General features: G+C 33.9%; 1 protein-coding gene across 6 annotated transcripts; it reads right to left on the reverse strand.

The window, feature by feature from the left end:
• Window positions 1–209: 209 nt before the first annotated feature.
• Window positions 210–22,765, reverse strand: Akt1 (v-akt murine thymoma viral oncogene homolog 1). Of its 6 annotated transcripts, none has more exons than XM_011206266.4 (9): window positions 22,624–22,765; window positions 22,015–22,299; window positions 9,386–10,828; window positions 9,146–9,311; window positions 7,615–7,812; window positions 7,130–7,519; window positions 6,763–6,996; window positions 6,541–6,687; window positions 210–5,580 (listed from the first exon to the last, which is right to left on the reverse strand). In XM_011206266.4, the coding sequence occupies exons 3-9, from the start codon at window positions 9,778–9,780 to the stop codon at window positions 5,500–5,502; spliced, it is 1,611 nt and encodes a 536-aa protein (XP_011204568.2). In that variant the 5' UTR covers window positions 9,781–10,828; window positions 22,015–22,299; window positions 22,624–22,765; the 3' UTR covers window positions 210–5,499.
• Between the last annotated feature and the right edge of the window lie 581 nt (window positions 22,766–23,346).

Consider the following 23,346-nt stretch of genomic DNA (forward strand, 5'->3'; position numbering starts at 1 on the left):
TACGCTTCTATTTACGCTACTTGCTCGCTCTTAAATTTCAGTTGAAATAGCAAATATTACAATACATTTTCTAAATGCATTGCATTGTTGTTATTGCAATCTCATTTATATACTTTCACTTATAAAATTTTTCGAACTTCGAACTTCGCTTTTTATTTGATCTGTATTCCAAAATTTGCAATTGTACACAATTTGTTTTTGTTAATGCATTTGTTTTTTTTTTACATTACTTAAAAGAAATATTTTCAAAATTATAAACAAGTAAAACTTACTGAACTAAGCGCTTCTTCAACTTGTCGCAAGATGTTCGAAATTTGTATATAGTGTATAAGGGTTAAATTGTTTAGGAGGGGATAGTGTTAAACAATAAAAATACATGGCATCCAGCAATCTGCTTACGACTTTATATTCATTATAACAGAGCTAAAAGTGAGTAGTCGCATGTGAAACTTGATGTCGAAGAAAATTCGAAATTAATCTAAATCTATCTTTGTTACTTTTTTAAAGAGTAAACGGGTGGCAACTGCTGTAAATTGCAAATTTGTATATATTTTATTTTTTTTTTTTAATTTACCTCTTCGAAAAAATTGTTTTTGAGAAACGACTACGCACTTTTGTATTATTACTCTATTTTTTTCCAATTTGCCTCTACTAAAAAAATATTTTTGCAGATCGACTGCTCACATTTGTATTTCAAACTTGTATTTGACCCAAACAAAAATAAATAGCTAAAAACTTCTAAAAACAGTTTTAGTTTATGGTATTACATTGTTTTACAAAATCATTTTCGAAAAGTGTTCCCTACAACTGTGCAAGCAACGAAAAAGAAATTTCAATGTATGTAGTAACAATTACTTAAAAACAAAAACAAAAAAGTTTACACTTTTCATTTCTGTTATCAATGCCCACCAAAAATCAATTTTCGAAAATCATAATTGTTTCTTTTTATGAAAATTACATTTTTTAGCAAATACTATAGTATATTTTTCCATTAAATGAAAAAAAGACAAAAAATTAATTTTCGAAAATCGTGAATTTATATTAAGTTTTTTTTTTATCGAAACTTTTTTTTGGAATATACTAAAGCATATTTTCACATTAAACGAAAAAAAGTTGTATAAGTTAATGTATTGCTACCAAATTGTTTATCGCAATTGCAAAAAATGTGTTTACAACTGTGTTCGATTTTTAAAGAAAATATTATTACGCACACTTAACGCATTTACTTTGAAAAAAATTGAAATTAACAAAATTTTAGTTGAAAGCATTACATTAATTACAGTTACTACTAGTTCCGAAAATTGTTCTTACTTTTATTTTAATTTACCACACTTATTCCAAAAAAATATATAGATATTTATATTTTTTTGCACAAAGCAATATATCATAATTTTTAGTTTACTTATTTTCGAAAAATTTTGTATACTACTGTGTTCGACTTTTGAAAATTATACTTTCTCGTATATTTAACGCATCTCAAGTCCTTTTTAAAGCATTTCATCTTTTGTATTTAAATTTTTGTTTGCCTTTACTAGTTCGTATAAATATTTTGCGCGTTTTATTTGCAGTGTCTTCGCATTTTTTTCTGCCAAACCTTACTTCATTTACGCTATGCGCAATGCCAAAATTGTTTAATTTTTTTGTTGATCTTAAACTTTAAGCCAAAATGTAGTTTTCTTTAATTTTTTCATGCTGCAATTTCTACACTATTACTCAGCATTAAACATTTTCAATTATTAAATAATTTATGATTTAAATATGATTATTTTTTTTTAGTTTTTTTGCTTCACCAGCAAGCATTTTAATATTAATTTATGCCCGATTTTTTGAAAAACCTTCTGCCAGCCACTCTTCCGCTCTCTTGAACGCTGCTTCAAATCCTTTTTGTTCATCAAAAATTTTCTTCACTTAATTTATTTTTGTTTTTCTTTTTCTTTTTTGGTTCATCTATAATTCACTTTTTTTAATTCATTGCGTGTATAAAAATATCAAAAAAGTTGCTTCTTATTTATGTTTTGAATTTCATATAAATTTTTTTTATTACATTTCGTTTCTCTGCGCATGATTTCAAGCTAATTTTTATTTATTTATTTTCTTTCCTTATTCGACGAAGACTATATGTTTTGTGAAACAGTGCTCTCAACTGCCATCGCTTGTTCAGTCACTTTGATTTGCAGTTTTTTTCTATTTTTCAACAAAGTAACGGTACTCTATTTATTATTTATAGTATTGAGAAAACCAGCACACGTGAATTTTTGTAATAATTTATTGCATGCCTATTTCGTAATGTCAGTGATTCGGACATATGTATTTTGAGGTTAGTTTTGACGCCATAACATTTACAGTTTCTTCTTTAATTAGTAATAATTTTTAGTTATATTCAATTCACTAATTGCTTCTTGTTTTTAGCGCCTTTCGAGCTATAACTTAAATTTTTATTTTTTTTTAAACTTAAAATTGCAGTTTAAAATCTTTTCAATCTAACCTGAAAAAAAAGTTTTCTGAAACATGGTAAAAAAAATAAACAAAATTATTTATGGACTCCAAAATATGCTAAATATAAAGTGAAGATTTCAGTAAATTGTAAAATAAACGGTTAAATACTTTTCGAAAACAATTTTTAAAATAAAAAATAATTATCAATCTGTTTCAACAAACATTTAAAATAATAAATATTTCAGTGTAAAATTATTTACAATATTTCGAAAAGTGTTTTGTTTTTCTATTTCGCAATTTATTATAAATGTATGTATGTAAAAAAGCAATTCTAAACGTATAGTTTTTCAAAAATACTTAGTTGCGAAAGCTTCGTACGAAATGTATTTAAAATTGTGCAAAGCACAACACCGTCTACGTCGAAAGTAAGGTTAGGTTGCAGCATTTAGGTTTAACATAACCTCAATCAACTTTTTGGCTATTTAAAATCAGAAATAAACAAAAGAAGGTTTATATCAATGCTACTCAAAACTGCTTAAAATTTTCGAATTGTTTGGCGTGGTTTTGAGTTTATTTTCTTCAGACATATAAAAATGTTTAATTAATTTTTTTTTGTTTTATTTTAAATGTTTGTTGTAGAGAGCACAACAACACAGTAACAAATATTTTCGAATTCCAAACAAAATGTGATATTTTTGAAACTAATAACGAAAACTGTCGGTAAATTATATGTATGTATGTATATATGGTTGTACTGTGTATATGGTTATATGGTGAAATGAGCATGAGGAAAACAAACAAATAACATTTACAACTGGTGAACGTTTCAACATTTGTGTTGTTCGGGAGTTTTTTCACATTTTATTATTGTATTTTCTTTTCTTGAATCAAACAAATTACACAATTGATAACCTATTTACGCTAGTTGATATTTAACTATGCTTGTGGCATGGTCGCAGTTAAATTATATATTTTCGCTGTTTGTACATTACGTTTGCTAAAAAATGTTTTTTTTTTCTTTTCTTTGTTTTTGTATCATTCTATCGTGCTAACGGTATATGCTTGCCTTGCAATGGCCCACGACCACAGCAGCGCTGTAATATCCACTCATTGCCGCGCTAAACTGAATTCGGCGTCAAATGCAAAGAAAGTTGCTCATCCGAAGCAGGCATTGGAACGCATTCAGCTTTTAAAATATCACGTTGCAACGCTGCAAAAAATCGATGTTCCAGCATTGTTTTTGGTGTCGGCCATTTCGAGTGTTTTTTTTTTGTTGTGTTGCTTGAAACATTACAAAAATTTTTAGCAAATTTTGAAATAATTTACATATTTTTGTAGTAGCATCCTTTATTATTAACTTTTCGTTTCTTTTTTCTACTGCCTTGGCAACTTTATAGATAACTGCTTTTGCTTTTTGTTTTTGTTTGGTTGTTTTGCTTATTTTATTGTTTGTGTATGTGTGTAAGTAACCTCACATAAATGTTACATAGTAACTGAATATGGAAAAATGTTGTGTAAGAAACATAAAAATCGTCTACAAATCATTAATTTAAAGCGCACAGCACAACGGTTTAACGGTTTTTAATGTAAAAGTATAAACAAAAAAGTTTTTGCGACAATCAAAACAAACAAAAAATTGCAGTGTTTACAAAAGTATGCGCGCATTTAGGTATATATGTATGTATGTGTGTTTAGTTAAATTTTGTGGTTGTTGCTGTTTTGGGTTTTGTACATTAGTTGCATAATTATTTTGAGAAAACAGAAATAATAGCAGTGCAGCACAGAAGGAGTCTTTAAATTAACTAGTTATTTTATTTAAATTGTTTCATTTATATTTTTATAATAGTAGTATGTATGTATGTATATATAATTTGTTTATAACTAACTTTAACCATTTTCGCAGTTATCAATTTTATTTTTTTTTTTAATTTATTACCTTTTTAGTTTTATTTTTATTTTTTATTTCTTGTATATATGTATATAATAATAAATTGTAGTATGTATGCACTTATTATATTATCGCTTGATGTTTCTTGTGTTTTTTGCTTGTAATTTTATTTTCAGTTATTATTATTGTAGTTGCAATCGTAACTGTAGTGTAAAAAATAAATTATGTTTATTTATTGGTTTGTATTTTTTGCTTTAGTGGTATTACTTTTATTTATTTTGTATTTAATAGTAGTAGTTGTAGTTGCAATATGTACTAATATTGGTAGTTGTAGCAGTAATTGTTGCCGTTTCATTATTATTATAATTATATTTATATATGTATATAATATATGATGTATGTATATGTATTTTAGCGGTTTAAACTTTTTATTTATTACTTTTACTTTTAAATTGTATTATAATTATATAAACTGTTCTTTATCATGTTGTTTTTGCTGTTCATTTCGCTGATGCGGCTGTGCGCGCCATTACGTCCACTACTGCCATTGCTATATATTTTTTCTTTGTTTACTTTGTTTTGTTGTTGTTGTTGTTGTTGTTGCTGTCACAGTGAGTGTCTCAAGAACTGCTGCAGTCACCGCCGCAACTACGCAGCGCCAGTGAGAAACATATAAAAATACACAAGGTTTCAGTACAATGAAAATGCGACCCATGAATCACCGGTCGGTGGACGCTCAGACGCATTTGACAAGTGCATATACACATCGCGGTGCTGTTGTCCGTTATCATGCAACTATTTCATGTTGCCTTAGTAGTAGAAGAGATGCTGCAGCGCGCAAACTAGGCGAGCGCTACAGTTTTGATAAGACCAAAACAATATTGTCTTTGTCCTTCATGTGGTGTTGGTGTGCGCGCTGTGGCGGTGACTTGGCTTGCGGCAGCATCGACGTTACGGAATTTGCTTTCAACAGCAATTGTGGCTGCTTCACTTGCTTTGCTTGTTTCTTTGCTATTTTGCAATTGGTATTGTTTTTGTTGCTGTTGCTGATGTTGCTTCTCAAAATATGGATGACGGTGATGCTGATGACAATGATGGCAGTAATGATCATAAGGACGATCAACAAATTGGTAACGACGTTGGCGATTATAACGTCATACGCATTTTATTCGATTCTATTGCATCGATGCAAGACCAGCCGAGCTGCTGATGTGCGATGAATTACCTAATGTGGATGCCATGTCCTGGTAGCTGAACTGTTGGTGTGGAAAATATGAGAGATATTTATTTAATTAAGTATATAATATACATAAATGAATAAAATTTGGTTATGTACGAGTTGTTTTTTTAAAACACGAAAAAGAAAAAACGTTTGACGGGGTAACGGGATTGTCCTTAACTAATGCAAGAAATTTCTGTACGAAAACTTGATTTTGATCGGTGGGTTTGTATGGCAGCTATCAGCTATAGCGATCGTATCAGAAAAAATTGTTCGGAGATTATAGCGTTGTTGTTGCAGCGGGCGGCAAAAAACATTCCTAAAGTAATTTCAAGGCATGGTGCAGAGGAGATATTCTGTGGTTGGATAAAAATCCGTGTCCTTTCCGTTTACTTAAACCCGACTGTATACTTTTGATTTCAACCCCCACACCGCTGATAACATGGGCTAGCTTTTAGTGCAAATTACCAGTTCTGCGACACACATGCTAATTGAATGCTCAAAAGTCTGCAAATAGGAACCATATCGCCTCAATAGTGAGAATTGTGACTTAGGAGAGGGCTCTATAGACCTTTTGATGCTTAGAGCTGTGGTGGTACTGTGCACTTTGCGGAAGCCTTTCTGGCGGTCTGCTAAACTCAGGTGGTCAATGAACGTCGGAGTAGCAAAGTCTCAAGTGTCTTTCTACTGGAGAAAGGGCGTTATCGGACGAGAAGACGTACCACTCTTTCTGGTATAATTTACACCCGTCGAACCAGGCGTTTTCTTCCATCTGACACGATTACGTCCGTAGGAATGGGTAGTGCAGTGAAGATCGCCATGCTTAGGGTATAAGTAATTTATTTACGAATTGTTTAATTTACCTACCTAGTCTTAAAACACCTTAAACATTTGAGAAACTAACCGAAACTACTTTAATGCAAGATAACGATTTCAATACCAATTTTTAAGTTGCATTCACGAAAATGTCTAATATTTCACTTTGTCTACAACTCACCTGCGCGAAAAGTGGCTCTTCTGCTATGGAACCCAATGTACCAGCAGGATCTGGCGGCGTCAATTCCACACTTTCACCCGTGAACTCTGTATCGAAGTAACGTGTATCTGTATCGGACACTACTTGTGGTTTAAAAGGCGGTGTTATCTGCAAGAAATTGGACAAAATACAATTAATATACATTCCTGGGTAAAAAAAATGTGCAACGCCACAACAACATACCCTCTTATTCACTAAATCCGTCCAATTAATACTCGCAAAGAAGGGATGTGCTTGTATCTCTTTGACATCATCTTGTCCACCGCCTAAACGTTGACGTGGATCCTTAGCCAAAAGTCCGGCAAGTAAACTACGCGCCTCATCAGAAATTGTGCGGGGGAATCTCACCTCCTCCATTAAGATAAGTGTGAAGAGTACATCATGATCTTGATTAAAGAAAGGAAGACGTCCACATATCTGTACAAAAACAAATAATATAAAAGTTAGGATTTGGATAAAATAGATTTTTAAATTATACAAAATTTGAAAATTTAAAACAAAAAATATAAAATTGCAAGTGTAAAAATTGTATGCCGACAAATATGCGTACCATCTCATACATGACGACACCGGTGCCCCACCAATCGACTGCATGCCCGTAATCGTTGTCCTCTAATACTTCAGGCGCCAGATATTCGGGTGTACCGCAAAACGTTTTCGTTGTACGACCATACGTAATATCCTCTTTACACAGCCCAAAGTCAGCGATCTTAATGTGTCCATCTTTGTCCAGCAATAAGTTTTCCAGCTTTAAATCACGATATATAATGCCTTGCGAGTGTAGGTAACCCAAGGCGGAAATTATTTCAGCACCATAGAATCGAGTGCGATCCTCGCTGAAAATACGTTCACGGCTCAAGTGAAAGAATAATTCACCGCCATTTACGTATTGCATCACAAAACACAGACGATCGTTTGTTTGAAATGAATATTTAAGTGACTGCAAAAAATTAATGGAAGAAGTAGCAGAAAATGTAATTGATTACATTAAAATTTTCTTATTTGTAATAACTCGGGTGTGTCGTGCCAACTTACAATTAGGAAGGGGTGATTCGTAGTTTGCAGCACACGACTCTCAGTGATGGTGTGCGCGATCTCATCTTTTTGTATGATAACTTCTTTTTTGAGAATTTTAATTGCATACAGCTTTGCAGTGGCCTTCTCACGACACAGAATTACTTTGCCAAATGTGCCTTTGCCTAACACTTTTATAAACTCGAAATTTTCAAGCGTCTGCAAGAAAGCAAAGAAAATGGATTGGGTTTTTAGATATTGTATGTAAAAATAAAAAAAAAATAGAAAAGCTGTACGTATATAAAGACAAACCATCACAACCATCACAACTATGATATTTAGCAAGCTCAAAGAGCGTATATTCAGTTGATTTTAGACATAAAAAGTAACCAATTTTAATGTAAACCTTTCCAATGGTTTGTCTTACCTTACTTATGTATATACACACAATTTGGTTCCCAAAATTTATCAAATTATTTGTTTTTGTAACCGAAAAATTCAACCAACTCGAGATTGTGACACACAGTTCAGCCGAAAAGTGTAGAAAAGCATAAATCATAGCATATTGTAATATGTTACATTCGTAATCGGAATTTTATAGTGTTGCGTTTCATATTAAAATACGTTTCATTGAGGTTATGTTTGCAACTAAATATGAAGCTAAATTGTAAAAGATTTAATTAACTTTTTAAACTGCATTATAAACAAATAACTATTTTCATTATTTTATTTTACAACAAAGAATGTATTTTACTAAAATAATCAGCTTATGTCGATAACAATAAAAGCAACAACGTCGTAACGAGTTGAAGGTAAAACGTTCATGACGCAAAACATTTCTCCTGACTCGACTTAATATCGTGAAAACAATGACGCAAAACTTTTCTACTGACTCGACACTATATCGTGAAAATAATAAAAAGTAATTATGGCACAGACTAGTCCCGAACATCGTGAAAACAGTAAACAAAAAATGCTTGCGATTGCAATTTTTACCAGAAATAATTTCGCAACTAGAACAAGAACATCCGTTAACTTGAGTTGCATCGAAACATTAATACCCTTCCCAGATAAAAAATGTTTTCCATGCAAGAGCGAGAGGTGATTTTGATTTGATAGTTTGCATAAGAGATATACATATACCGCAGTGGACCGGCTTTAACACTTAGTTTGGAGATTGTAGCTTGGAAAATAAATCGAGCAAAATTTCGTGAAAAAAACATCTTGATAAATAAAAACGCTTGATTTTGATTGGTCGATATGTTGTATGTATTCTGTAGTGATCCGATATCGGCGCTTCCGCCAAATGAACAGCCTCAGATAGATTTCGCAACACCTGAGGGTCTAGCAAAATGCAGTGTTTGAAATATTCATTTTCAAAATTTAAGGTTATATCAAAATAATTTAAGCCCCAATAATACCTATGCGTATATTTCCAATTTAGTTTTTGCAAAATAAATTACTAAAGCACACAGCCTTTTTACTGATGTCATGTCATATCATTTACGCCATTTTAAACAAATATGTGTATGTATAGTTTTGTAATACTTACGACTTTTTTAACGCCGCCACTACTGCGTTTCGTTGTGCCCTGCACTGAAAAACTGTTACGCAGTTCCACTTCGGCAATAGATGCCATATCCACATCAGACATGTCTGTTGAGGTCGAGGGTGACATGGCCGTTTCGCCCAGCTCACTCAAGCGACTCGCTACATTTCTGTAGATAGGAATAAGTAAATAATAAATATTAGACATTATAAGTATAGATAGCAATCGAGTTGCTGAACTCACCTGATGGCATCGGTCCACTGTTGCCGTTCGATCTCTCTTTCCACACAAAATGTACGCTCGATAACATTGGTCCATTGTAGACCGCGTATAATAAAAGTGAACGGTTTGGGTCGATCGACTGTCATAATTTGACAACCGCGTACTGTGAAATTATTTAATGGATCAGCGGGTGCATTATTCACCGGCGGACTTTTATAGCCCATCAAGGTGCCGTCATCGCGCAGTATAAAATACCGTGAACGCCAGGTTTTTATGTGTTCGCCTCGCTTCTGTAACCAACCCTCCTTAACGATGGTAGCGTGTGGACCACCGCCAAGCGGCTCATATGTGGGCGCTAGGCCAATCGCAGCTGTACTGCTGCTGCTATTCGGTGCAGCTGTGCCACTAGCAGCCATTGTTGCACGTTGTATGCTGCCACTACTGTTTGGCGTGTGCTGAAAATAAGTACTCGTTGTTGTAGCAGTTGACGAACGATTTTGTGTTTGCTGCTGATAACTTTGTTGTTGTTGTTGCTGTTGCGGTTTTGTGTAGTACGATGTTGGCGGCAGAGCAGAGTTTGCTGCTCCTCTTATTAATGCCGGGTCTTCTATGTTCGCGTAGGCGGCAGTGTTGTTACTATTACTATTGTTATTACTGTTATTACTACTACTACTGCTGCTGAAAGGATTTGAGAATGTGGCGACGAAACTCGAACTCAGCAATCCAAGCGCTGACGAGGACGACGAGACACTCGATGAAGCAGAAACAGATCCTGCTGAAGTGGCGAGCGCTGTAGTGCTGGCGGCTGGTGTTTTACCACCACTTGTTGCGACTACAGTTGACCGCCGCGACGAAGAGAACGTCAGGTAATTCGTGGTGAGGCCTTTTCCAATAAACACAAATCACAAAAAAACAAAATTGATAACAACGCGTTGACTTATCACACAAATGATTATGTTGGCATCCAAAGCGACAATGGAACAAAACGGAATGCAATACAAAAAAAGAAGAAAAATGTAAAAAAAAAAAAACGCAGAATAACGACAAACAGCGTTGATACGACGATGCGGTGAATGTAAAAGTGGCGAAAACTTTAGCGAAGACAACGACACCGACACCGCAATGTAAACAAGCACAGCTTGTAAACGCGCTCTGACCTCACTCACTGACTTATTTGTGCTTTATTATCACAACAACAATAGATGCGTAGAGATTTTCCACAGATACTGTTCAATTGCTGGGACTTGTCTTTTTGCCAACTTGCTCGCAACAATCCCGTTCCTAGTCTCAGTGTTGTTTTATTTTCTTGATTTAATTTTTATTTATGTTACACTTCTTCAGAATTAGTATTCTTCCAAAACAATTATAAAAATGCAAATATGCATGTAGTTATATATGTACGCCAACCACTAGGCGAGTCATATGAAGCGCCCGTGCGTTTGTTCGTTCAGTGCACTTCGGTCTCTGAAATGGAAGTGAAGAAACATTATTAGTTGAAGAGTCTGTCACGCTACCAAAAAGGTAAACAAAATTAAATTACATACTACAGAAAAGTCAGCAAATACCAACAACAACAAACAAACAAACACTAATACCGTTGTCGCTTAAAACGTGAGCGTGTACGAGTATGTTCGAACACACTTACGTGTATACCTGCCTACCCCGCGCACATCACAATGGCAAACAGTGAACTACAACAGCAACAAGAACAATTTTAAAACGGCTCATAAGTCAAGCACACACACATTACCATGCGCAACGCGTAAAGTCTAAAATGTCGCAAATGATTCATGGCGCAAAATAACTCGTCGTAGCAAGAGTGCCCCCGCACGCCACCACTAATACCTGATCCATATGTACATATACTCGTATGTATATGCATCAGCAGTCAAACAAACAGAACACCAAATGGCCGTCACCACCAGTCGCCAAAAGTCAGCCGCCATAAAGTCACTATGCGTCGAGAAGAGTCATAAAACGCCGCTGATCGGATGCGATTACTGGCGACCGTGGTGCCACATCTGCACCTAACACCCCATTCGCGCAATAACAATTTCATCATCGCTATATTGCCCGCCCTTTGCTTCGGTGAGCATTGAATGCAACCGCAAAACGATATCGGTTTTATCGCTTATGTATTTTCATTGTAAAAACCACAGAATATTTTGATTAATTTTATTCCACATTTTTTATTTTAGTTTGGCTTAGTTGTATTTATTCCTTGTAATTTTCAGAGTATACAAAATTAAAATAAAATCAGAAAAAACATTAACTTAGGCTGCATCGAAGCTAAAATACCCTTCACAGCTCAATTTTTTATAGCAAAAAGGGTACTCGTATAATGGCTGTCAATTCGACACCTTTCCTCGAAATTACTTCAGGAATATTTTCTGTCCTAAAACAACAACAACAAGCCCTTTGTTTAATTTTTCTTAGTTGAAGTTTTGACCTCGAAGCAGTACGAATGATTGCCGGCCATTCAACAGTCGAGGTAGCGTTACTTGGTGACTATGTCAACAGCTTTTTTGACAAGTCCAACACTATGAGAATCGTCTTTTCATGGGGTGGCTTTCGGTTTAGGCCGTAAACTATTTGGATGTTAATTTGATGTGATGATTGTGTGGATTGAATATAGAATTAAATATAGATCTAAAATGAAATATACAATTAAAGCAAACCCGCCCACAAGCTAGAAAGTCTAACTCTATATTCTAAACAAATACAAAGTATAATGCAGAGCAAGCCTTGGCTTCGGTATAAATTTAGCCTTTTCCCCATTCAACATGCTACACCACCCGCGACGAGTTATTGTTCTACGAATTTGCAAAGACATCCTTTCATGCGAGGAAAGTCGACAAAAATAGTTAGTGTAGTTAAATGTAAACCAATTTATGGTATCCTTCGTTTCTGTCCAGTGGCTAGCGACCTTCAAAGAAAGAGAGCTAGTGACAAATTTTCTACACACACAACCAGTAATTTTTGCACAATGCAAATAATTTGTGTTCTATGGGATTAGTTTTAGGTAAAACTGTATCAGATCTGATTCATGGAACAGTTTTTAGAAAGAGTTAATTTCTTTTGTACATACAGAGCGAGTTTTGTTTTAATCGTTAAGGAAACACAAAATTTGAGCATGTTCAATGTAAACAGGGTACTTCAAATTATAATTGTTTAAGAAGTCGCAGCATTTCGATATATTGTTTATTTATGCTTATCGTTTTCCCTGAATGAAAACTATGTAACATTTATAAAAATTAATTTTTTATTTCATACATTTATAGTGAAAGTGACCACTTGACACCATTTACACCTTCATAACGTCTTCTCCGAACTATATTATGAGAGACACACATTACATATTCAATTAAAGTTATTATTGTATGGCTTTGCAGAAACGCTATCACAGAAAAATTCATAGTTTGAATTCCTATAAAACACCTGTCGCATATGGGCACAATTAAAAAGTGCATACTGATGCAAATGCACCGATATTGAGCGACGCATATTAATGTGTAGATATATGTATGTATATAGTATGTATGTACTCTTATGCATTTCATGCGCGTGCAGCCCGTCATTAGCTCTCGTTACGTTGACAGCGAATAAAACGACAATTTCCACACGTATGTAACTGTTTTTTATTTATTCGTTTTATTCGTTTAGTTTTAGAGCAAATTGTTAATTCAAAACAAGCGTGAGTGTGTTGTTGTCATCATACTCAAATTAAATGCGTATCAACCAATATGTATGGAAGAATATACGGCTTTCTGTTGTATACCTGTGTCGTAAACAGTGCGCAGAATTGATCATACGAGAATGCACTTTTAGGAAGTAGTTAGACAATGCAAGTTTAACTCTTTCGATTTTAAGGTAAAAGTAATTTCAAAAAGTTTTTGGTTTCTCATATTCAGTTTTTTTTTATTAAGCTTTGAAATGAAAACTTGTTTCAGATGTGTGTATTTTTGTTGAGAAAGAAAATCTCTTTAATTTTTTATAGTAATGGAACCAAACATTTCTCAGCTTATTTTATTGAATATTGTCGAGTTGTCAGCCCATGACCGAATAAAAAAACCGAGTTCATTTCCTTATACCTGGCTGTTGTTCTTAACCCTAGAAAATAATGCCTGCCGAAATGACGTACTGCAGTGTACTCAGTCGGTGCTTATGTCCTTATGTGAACCTGATAACGAGTGAAAATGAATGAAGTAAATGATCTCAGTAAAAAAATATTATAACAAAATAAATAATAATCAAATATCCACTAAATTAGGTTCTGAAAGCACTTTTCTTGCTCAACTTGAAAACAAGCATTCATCACAAAAGCAAAGTGTATATCACAATAAAACAGCAACAAGAAACAGTACACCCCTTAATGGCGCCCCGGTTCTCTTACAGTAAATATGTGCACACGTGTATATTAAGGTATGTATGTATGTACATATGTACATAGCAGACAGTAAAATGATCGGTTGTTCTCGTCGCTTCGTCTTTATCGTCACTATCAGCAAAGCACAAAATATTAAATTAACAAATATAATTGCAAATATGGCTAAAATCGTCACTGTCAACACTTAATAGTTTTATTTTTATTATAAATTGTTATTTTTGTTGGCATAACAGTTGGTGTTGGCGTTGGCGTTGGCTACGTTAACGTATACAATTTCACAATAAATAGAGGATAGTTTATCAACCCTAAAGCGTATCGTAACGAAAAAGTGCAAATAAATGTAAACGATATATGTATGTACATACTTATAAGTACAGATGTACATATGTATAAGAAAATTCATAAGCTCAGTAATTATTCATTTGGTTTCCAGTGGTGCACCTGACTGTCTATATACATATGTATTTGATATGTGAACTTTCGGCAGTTGTCTCGACATCAGCACCGTCGTGCCGCTGCTTATCAACGAAATGTATGTACTATAGTCGAATCACTTTGTTTACAACAACCGCATTTTACGCTGGTGCCGGTGAGTCGTTGAGTCGGTGAACCGCTCGGTGAGCGCGGGTGCAGTTTTTTTTTTATGAAAAAACTACGCGCGATTTTTGTTGTTTTAATTTATCGCTTTTCAATTCGCGCCGTTTGTTGTTTTGTTACTGCATTGCACAAAGCAATTGTCATTGTTTTTGTTTATTACAAAAACACGTTAAATATGTGGCACGAGGCAAAGCGTACGCGAAAATCGCTTTCGATTGCACCTGAATTGCATTGCATTGTTGTGCGAATTGTCATCAGCGAGTAATTCGAATGTAGGTGATGACAGTACAGAAAAACAACAACAAATGCAATGCGATATGTAGGTTTGGTGAAGTGGAGGGGGCATTTTCAAAAGCAAAAGTAGAACGCCCTGACGACAACGGCCGTGTACGGATTTACATATCTACATACTTATATATGTATGTATATGTACATTTATGTGTAGCTAAGTGTACTGGCTTGTGTTTGATCGACGCGCCAGCCGATTTGTCCATCAAATGTTGATATTTTGCACTTGAACGCAATTGAGTAATGCCAGCTCACAAAAACCAAAGAGGAAAATATGGGTTAACGAGATTTTTCAATTTAGGATTACAAAATTTATAATTTCATCGTGTAATTATCGTATTTGAATTGTTATTAGCCAATTTGATTCATTTAATTTGGATAGATATTTCCGTAAGTCGGTGTAAAATTGTTAAATAGCGAAATTTTGGACCGAAAAACGGACCATGAAAAGTGTGATTCGGTAAAGCAAGTAGGTCAGCTGCAGACAGGCGATATGCATTCTACGATATCGAAATTGACCCGGATTTTATTCGGTCTAGGACTGTCATTTCGACGATCTAACCCTGTTAAGATCGGTAACATTTTAACACTGTCATCAATAGCACAAAACTCCGTATCCTCCAACAACAACATGAAAATGCTACACAATGCAGACAGTTTAACAATCTAAACTATATTTAAAAATATTTTAACGAAAAAATAATTATTTAGAAAATGGGTTCCCACACAGTCGATTCTGCATAACTGGATTTAAAAATACTTCGTTAGTTATTATTGATTATTTAAGAAAATGTCGTATTCCTGAGCGAAATTTCGACTTATGTACATATGTACACAAATGTGGGCACCAGACGAACCTTTCAAAACGCCAATTATTCTACTGATAATATTTTTGAAAATGTGGCCTGACACACACGGGTGAAACCACATTGCTGTGAATAATCACTTCGCTGCAATTACTGCATGTTGTTGTTGCCGTCGTAGCTGGGCTATTACTACAGCTCAGTGGGGGTTTTAAAGTTAATCATTAACCAATTTATAGATTCCTAACATTAATTATTGGTACGGCCAATACTAAAATAACACACGGTGAGTTAAATTGATAATTATTAGATTAAATTATAGCATCGATAAATTACTTTAGTGCCTCCTACGAAGCTTATGTTGCACATATAAAGACTTTCTTCACTCCATGTGTGAAAACAAAGAGTTCAACAAAGAAATGTCAATTAATAAGCGACTAAGCCACGCAGCCTCCACTCCATTACAACAACATGGGACCACTGCGACTAATTAAAAGCTAATCAAACTCTCCTTTGCAAACAACGCAGCCGTTGGCACATCAGACACAGCATCATCATCATTATCATGTTCCTCAGACATAATATATCTATGTACAAATATGCATTTCTGCATGCCAAATAAAACTTGAATAGCAACAAATTTTAATAATGTGTGAATAACAATCAATTCGACACAATTTACTTGAAATCCAAAACAAATTAGAACCAGTTATTTAAAAAGTTACAATAAAGGACTGATTTCAGGTGCAAAATTCAATGGCTGCCCTTAATGTGCTTAGCTGCAAAGAGTATCTTTCCTCAAGTAACAATACTCTAGGCTGAAATTTTCGCCCTAAACCCCAGACAGGTAAGCCATGTCTATTTACAATATTCGATGTAAACAAAGAATAAGAAGCAAGAGCCGAAAAAGGGAAAGAAAGGGGAATGCGCCAGATGCTGTCTTTCTGTTTTCTGAAAATGAGCATAAATCTGTAGATTCCAAGCCTTCTAGTAGTTATGGTCGTCAATGTGGCCATTAACACTTTCAACGAATTCGACCTGTTTCAAAGTTTATAGTACCCTTACCGGTCTAAAGAAATGAGTACCACATTAGTCATAAATATTGCTTGAGCGAAGTAAACAGAAACATAAACAAAGCCTCAACTGTGGAGGGCAACGGCAGTTTTGACAGCATAAGCCAAAACAACAATGCGTCAACAAAAGCGTCGATGTTGCGAGCAACACTTCAAACCTAGCGATGCCATCATGACCATCACGACTAGGGACTGCTTCAGATAAAATTATCCCTTACAAAAATGATAAAAGCTCATAAACCAGTATTTCGTTTTTTATAAACTAAAATATTTTATTTGTTTTTTTTTTTTTTTAATCGAAAATTATATACCCGGTTTAATGCTGTTTCTTTTGCCACAACTACAAATTACCTGCCACATAAGAGATTTCTTAGGAAATTTGGTCACCTTTCTTTGGCTTTGCATTTTTCAGCAACATTTCTTCGAGAATCGGCTGTATGAAATTCCTTTCCAGGTAGCTGAGAAAACTCCACTAAAAGTTTCGTCCCCCATTATGCAGGGGCCTTTCTTGAGAAAGGTTACAACGTTCTTTGCCTTCCCACTATCATGTGAAACTTTATTTTTACAATAACCTTTCTTTCTAAGCAATTCGTACATTTTCCTTAAACAATTTTATTCGACTCATTATTGAAAAAATTCTAAAATTTTTCGGTCTGGCAACTTTATTGAGATACGTTAAGTCTCCGGATATGCCGTCAAAGCAAGTACAAACATAAACCCGTTAATATTTATTGCAAATAAAAAATGCTATTTTCTGAAATTTTAAAGAAGGACATACACAGCAGCTGCCGCCGCTGCTTGAGTAGTCAATACACAACGAATCAGTTGTTATTGGTTGACTTAAAACACTAAACGTAAATAAATCGAAAAGTTAGTTACAAACGCATTTGGTTTTCATTTTTTGCTACGGCCGGTATTTCAGCATCGCGTCAAAACATCGTAAAATTCTGAAATTTGCAATCAACAGTACTCAAATATAAAAAACAAAAACAAATCATTAAACGTAAATGAGAAATACTTTGCGGCCTTTTCGTTGTTTATTTGTGTACTTCTGCATATTTTTTTTTTTATTTTACTGCAATTTTTCTGCGCTTAATATATAAGATATGGTGTTGCAGACACCGGCAAACTAAGATGCCTACAAGAATAGATCGGACCAGACAGAGCAAATGAAAGCAGAGCTGGTCAAAGCGAAACATAAAAAGACTGACAAAGCGTAAATTTGCATCAATGGATGCAACTTGCTCACCATATACAGTAGTGGTCTTATAATTAGAACCGGCTTTGTTGCATATAGTAATTTAAATTGACACATTAAAACTATAAATTAGAATCAACAAAGTAACACATTTTATTTGAGTTTTACATAAAAAAAAAATAATTTATAACGACAGTAAAAACTTATAAATATTTATATAAAATTGAAAAAAAATGGATTACATTTTTTACTATTTTGTTGGATACCCCTTATTTTTAACAACATTGTCTAGCCTTCGCTGTTAACTTTGACCACGAGAGGAAAAGCGCCTCAAACCATAACAGGTCTGGTTTTACTGTTACCCATGTTGGGAGGATGTCTTACATACGATTTTCCGTCGGACTGGAATAAATTGAATTGAGGATTTTTCTTCAGCATTTCCTTTGCAAATCGCAACCGCTTATAAATATTTTTTTTTGATACAAGCGGTTATTTTTGTTCCCACGAAGTCCCGCCTCCTGTAAACACTTTCTTATCATCCCGATCTTCAGCCTTTATTTTACGTGAAGTCATGAAAGAGTTGTTTTTGCTCGTCCTATAAATTATGCGGTCTTCTGCTGGAGTGGCTTTATCGAGGTCTGGCCTTCCTTCTTTGTTTTTTCCAATTAACTCTCTCATTTTGGGAGTACATACATGATTTTTTTGCCCATTCTAATAGTTAAAACGTTTTAAATTGAACCTCGTTTATTTGAAGTATACCCAATTTATCTCTAAGTTCAAAAAAATCCGAGAATCGAAAGAAAGAACTGCGCGATTCTAATTACTTGGCCAGCCATTAACACAAACCGGGAAATAATTTTAATTTTTCAATAACCAAGAAGGAAATAATCACGTCTTTATTTAACAATAACGTTCATAGTCTACACTACGAATAACGGGGCATAAAATTTACAGTGCGCTTCTTAAAAAAAAGTATAGTGATTTGATTTTTTCTAGCTTATCGTTTCTAATTATAAGGCCACTACTGTATGCATGTGTAAAGCTACATATAAGTATATATGCACATGTGGCGGTTGACTTTTTGCAGCAATTCAAAAAGCCACAATAGCACGCGAACACCCAAAAACGCAAAGCGGCGACTCTTCATGATTCTTTGAGGTGCTTTTAGCAATTCACCATGCGCTGGCACAATCGAATGAGACACACCGTGCGTAGCCAGTCATCCAATAAGCCAGTCCGACTGCCAGCTAGCCAGTCATAGGGGAGAAACCCACTTTTAAAATACCAATTTATATACTCAAATTAAAAGAAGGAACCACCAAAGATAGACCTTAAATAGTTTGGGAGGTGGTGGAGGTAAGTAAGGAAAATGTCTTGTCTTATTTTTACGAGACGCTCCCCCATTAACATTAACAAAGAACGAATCATCCAAACATTCAGCAAGCAGCCAGGCCAAGTCAAGCAATTTCGACTTTCACAGACTGCAGAAAATAAATATAATGAAAATAAAAAAGAGCGCCAAATGCACAGACATAGACATAGTCATTGAAGTGCACTAAAACGGACCGCGAGATGTATTATTGGCGCCGCAATAGGAAAAAAACACACACAAGTGCTGCTCGCCACAACATTGCAACATGGTTTGTATGTACAATACATTCAGCATTGTTGTATACGTTTGGAATTCGTTGTGATATTTTTACTTTTTTATTTTTGACAACTTTTTTTTTGCTACTGGGGCGTCTGCAGGTCAAATGAATAACGCGCCACTAAATTTTAAAAATAAAAAATGGGACAAATTAAAAGCAGAAAAGCAAGAAAACAACAATCAGCGCAAAATGTGAATAGCAAATCACAGAAATATTCAATTTAGTTGCAAAAATATAGTGTGTTTACTAAACTTAATTAAAATTAGCCATTTTTAAATTTATAAACATTGACATATTCCTACCTTTTTAAGGAATCAAACCAAACTCATTAATAAGACTATTTAGTCTACGAGAAAATCCCGATTCACATCTTTACTCCGTTTAATTGTTTTTTTCGACAGATTTACACAACAAGTAATGCTATGTCCATCTGTCTGTCAATCTGTCTATCATGAACTACTCCATCAGTTTGAGATATTGACCTGAAATTTGCACATATTTTTTTCTCTCCAAGAAGATACTCAACGCGGATATATATTACTGACCGATGAAACTCAAGTCCTTTAAGTAAACCGTTTTTATTTGAGAAGTAACTTTACGACATTTGGTACAGATTATTATCCAAGCTTTCGCTACAATCAGGGAACAAATTGTTCGGGTCGGACAACTACATACTTATGTACATATGTATGTTATATAGCTGTCATACAAGCTGGCCGATCAAGATCAATATAAAATCTTTTATACTAAGAAAAATAAAAATGGGAGGGATTTTTAAGCTTCCATGCAACCGAAGTTTACATTTCTTCTACTTGTTTCTTATTTTAACTTTGATTTTTTAAGTTTTTATTTATTAGTATTAGTAATATAAAAATGTGTTTGTATTAAATTGGCATGTCCAAATATAAATTTGCAGACATAGAAGTTTAGTGTACAAAATTTTATATTGCAGTCTAGACTGCCTGCATATTTTATTGTTTCTTCATATTGCGGCATCATACAAATGTATATTTATTAGCTTCAAATTCTTAATGTACTTCATCAGAAATTTCTTTTCAGCGCGCGTTTCTATCGCTTCTAAAGATTTGTACAAAAATATTATGTATTTTAAGAAAAATCTTTGCATATATTGAACATGTGTAAAAATATATGAAAATTCGCTTTCGAACAACAATCTACAGTATTTAACAGACATCCATTCTAACAAATACCGAAACACAAAAAAAATCAAACAATTAGTTAGATTTTCGAACAAATAAATTCAATTAAGTAAATGCAATAGAAAATACCGGCGACTGTGGTGTCGACACAACACAAACCTCCTTTTATTTTTAATACAAATTCAGGCGTCACAATACATGGTTCCTCGTACCCTTCTCTCTGATTTTGCAATGTTTTCCTTGCTTAATAAACCATCGTCTACCTGTGAAGTTGTCCTCTACTGACGACCGCACCCCACATACCACACCGCACCGCACCAAATTCGAAATTTCTGTTGCGTTCGTAACAACAATTATATGCTATGTACAAAAATTGGCAAATAGGAAAAAATAAGAAAAATCAAAGGCACACATAGACAGTCGTGGGAATGGTCGCACGAACCAATATGATAAACACCAACAAACACCAGACAGAGAACAGACGACATTAACATGCACACATTCACACATACCTTTAAAACAAATGAAATTAGTGTAGGTTAAAAAAAAGTCTTATAAATTACGATGCATGATTAAATAATAATAATAATGGAAAAAATAAAAGAGTGCTGCCAGGTTACGTCTAAATGTAAAGTAAACAATTTTTGTTTTTCAGTTTTGTATAAACGGAAATCTCGCGAGATTTTCACACAACCAAATTTAAAGCCGTTTTTCTATGTTTTGTTAGCAGCAGCAGATTACTGCTAACCAGACATTGGTCGTATCCAATTTCAACCATCTAATTTCACTATAGGGGTATTCTCTTGCTCTTGCAAACCCCGGTGCACGGTGCAAGCATTGCAAATTTACAACGGCACAACAACAAACACACGCAGAAAAATATTTGCAAGGGCTGTGAAATATGTCAGACCTAAACCCGTGTATATTAGCGTGCAATGTCACGCAAAAATAAAATTGCAACCCTGTTGTAGTTGCCATTTTACATAAAGACATATTACGTCGTTAAACTGTTGAGAAAGGTAAATTTTAATTAGATTTTATAATTTCTATTTAAATTATAAAGTTTTTTTACAGTTTTTTTGTTAAAAATGCATGCAGAAGGTGCGCCAATTCACAATAGCCATGCACAATAGTCATCTACAATAAATTGACTGAATCAGTCGCTCATATATCACTAGATTCTGCAATGGGTGCTCTCGTGCCCTTGTATATTTCGGTGTAGTATTTTTGCAATCTGCAATCTTGCAAGAGCAAGAGAATACCCCTAATACATTTCCCTGTAAGGACTTTCGGTAGTTTTTAAAAATATTTTCGGTAGTAATATTTGATCTGGCAGCATGAACATCGAACAAAACTCCCAAGGTTGTCATTATGATTACCCTATTTAGGAAAATAAAATTCTAACTGGCCTTTGATAACCACAACTAATTTGCCATCCGGTCACATATAAACATAAATGTGCATAAATATGTTTTTAATATGAAATTTCAATTACCAGTATGACACGATGACGTTAACAAGTCGCCTTTTCTACTTTTATATGTACGTTTTAGTTATTCACTTATTACTTAGCTTATTTTCGCTGTTCTTTTTTGTTCACTTTTACTACAAGCATCGTTTTTCAAAAACGTACGAGACACACATACATAAACTGTGGCGATTGCGACGAAGCCAACGATTGTGATTACGACGAGTCATTTGATTTTTACAATTCTCGTAACACCTTCCTTCCTCACTCTTCCTTTTTTAAACCTTTTGCTTACAAATATTGCACCATATTCTGAAATACCATAAAAACTTTCTTTTTCTTTTTACTAAATCAAAATATAATACACAAAAACGTGGAAATTATGTATTAGAATTTTCTTTCTTTCTTTATACAATGTGTACTTTTCCGTTCTTTTTAATGGGACGCCATTTAACTTTCCATGAAGTTCGACGCCATTTTAGACCAACACTATCGTAGGTCACCGATTCAATGCATTGTGGAAATTGATTTCCACTAAATGCATATTAATTTCACACAAGTTGATATCATATAACACAGACACCCGTTTCACGTACAACTTTTTACATAATTTTCAAAACACACTGCGTTTTTCACCTCTTTAAGTGTTAAAATTTATTTTTCTCCACGCCGCGAATATTTCTGTAGGACTGCTTACGCATACACACCGTCTGACAGTAACTTTCGAAAGGCTAATTGGAGTAAAAGGGAATTGAGCAAATTGTGCTGCCATATATTTAATGAAAACTACACAAAATTTTTAAGAATTTTTATAACTATAAGAAAACAAAGTTTTATTGAGTTATATTCAATATTTATCTTAAAATTATATTATACACAATTAATTTTATGATGTCTTAAGCATAATATATTTATAACATCAATACATACATATATTAATTCTTTTTTTTATAACAAACTCCGGACAAAAATCGAAATTCCTCCATATAAAAAGTTAAAATAATTTTCCTCCATTAAGAGAAAATAAATGAAGTATTTAAAGATATTTAAAGATAGAGAGATATTCTTATATATATCGCAGTCATATGGCAACTACTTTGTTGATTTTATCCGGAAATTTTTGATAAAGATTTTAATAATCCCAAAAATAATATGACCCTAATAAAACTCCTCAAATATTTAGAAATAACGGTTTATTTGATTACATATTTCTTTTTGGAGTTGCCCACACAAGATGCTTACAATGATAAAAGTGGAAGATATTTTTATAAAGTGTCAAATAAATAAATAAGGCAAAATATGACGCATATACTTCATAAAGTGCATTATTATTATTATAATTTTGGAATGGCACAAATT

Source organism: Bactrocera dorsalis, unplaced genomic scaffold (genome assembly GCF_023373825.1).
Source record: "Bactrocera dorsalis isolate Fly_Bdor unplaced genomic scaffold, ASM2337382v1 BdCtg030, whole genome shotgun sequence".
Taxonomy (NCBI): domain Eukaryota; kingdom Metazoa; phylum Arthropoda; class Insecta; order Diptera; family Tephritidae; genus Bactrocera; species Bactrocera dorsalis.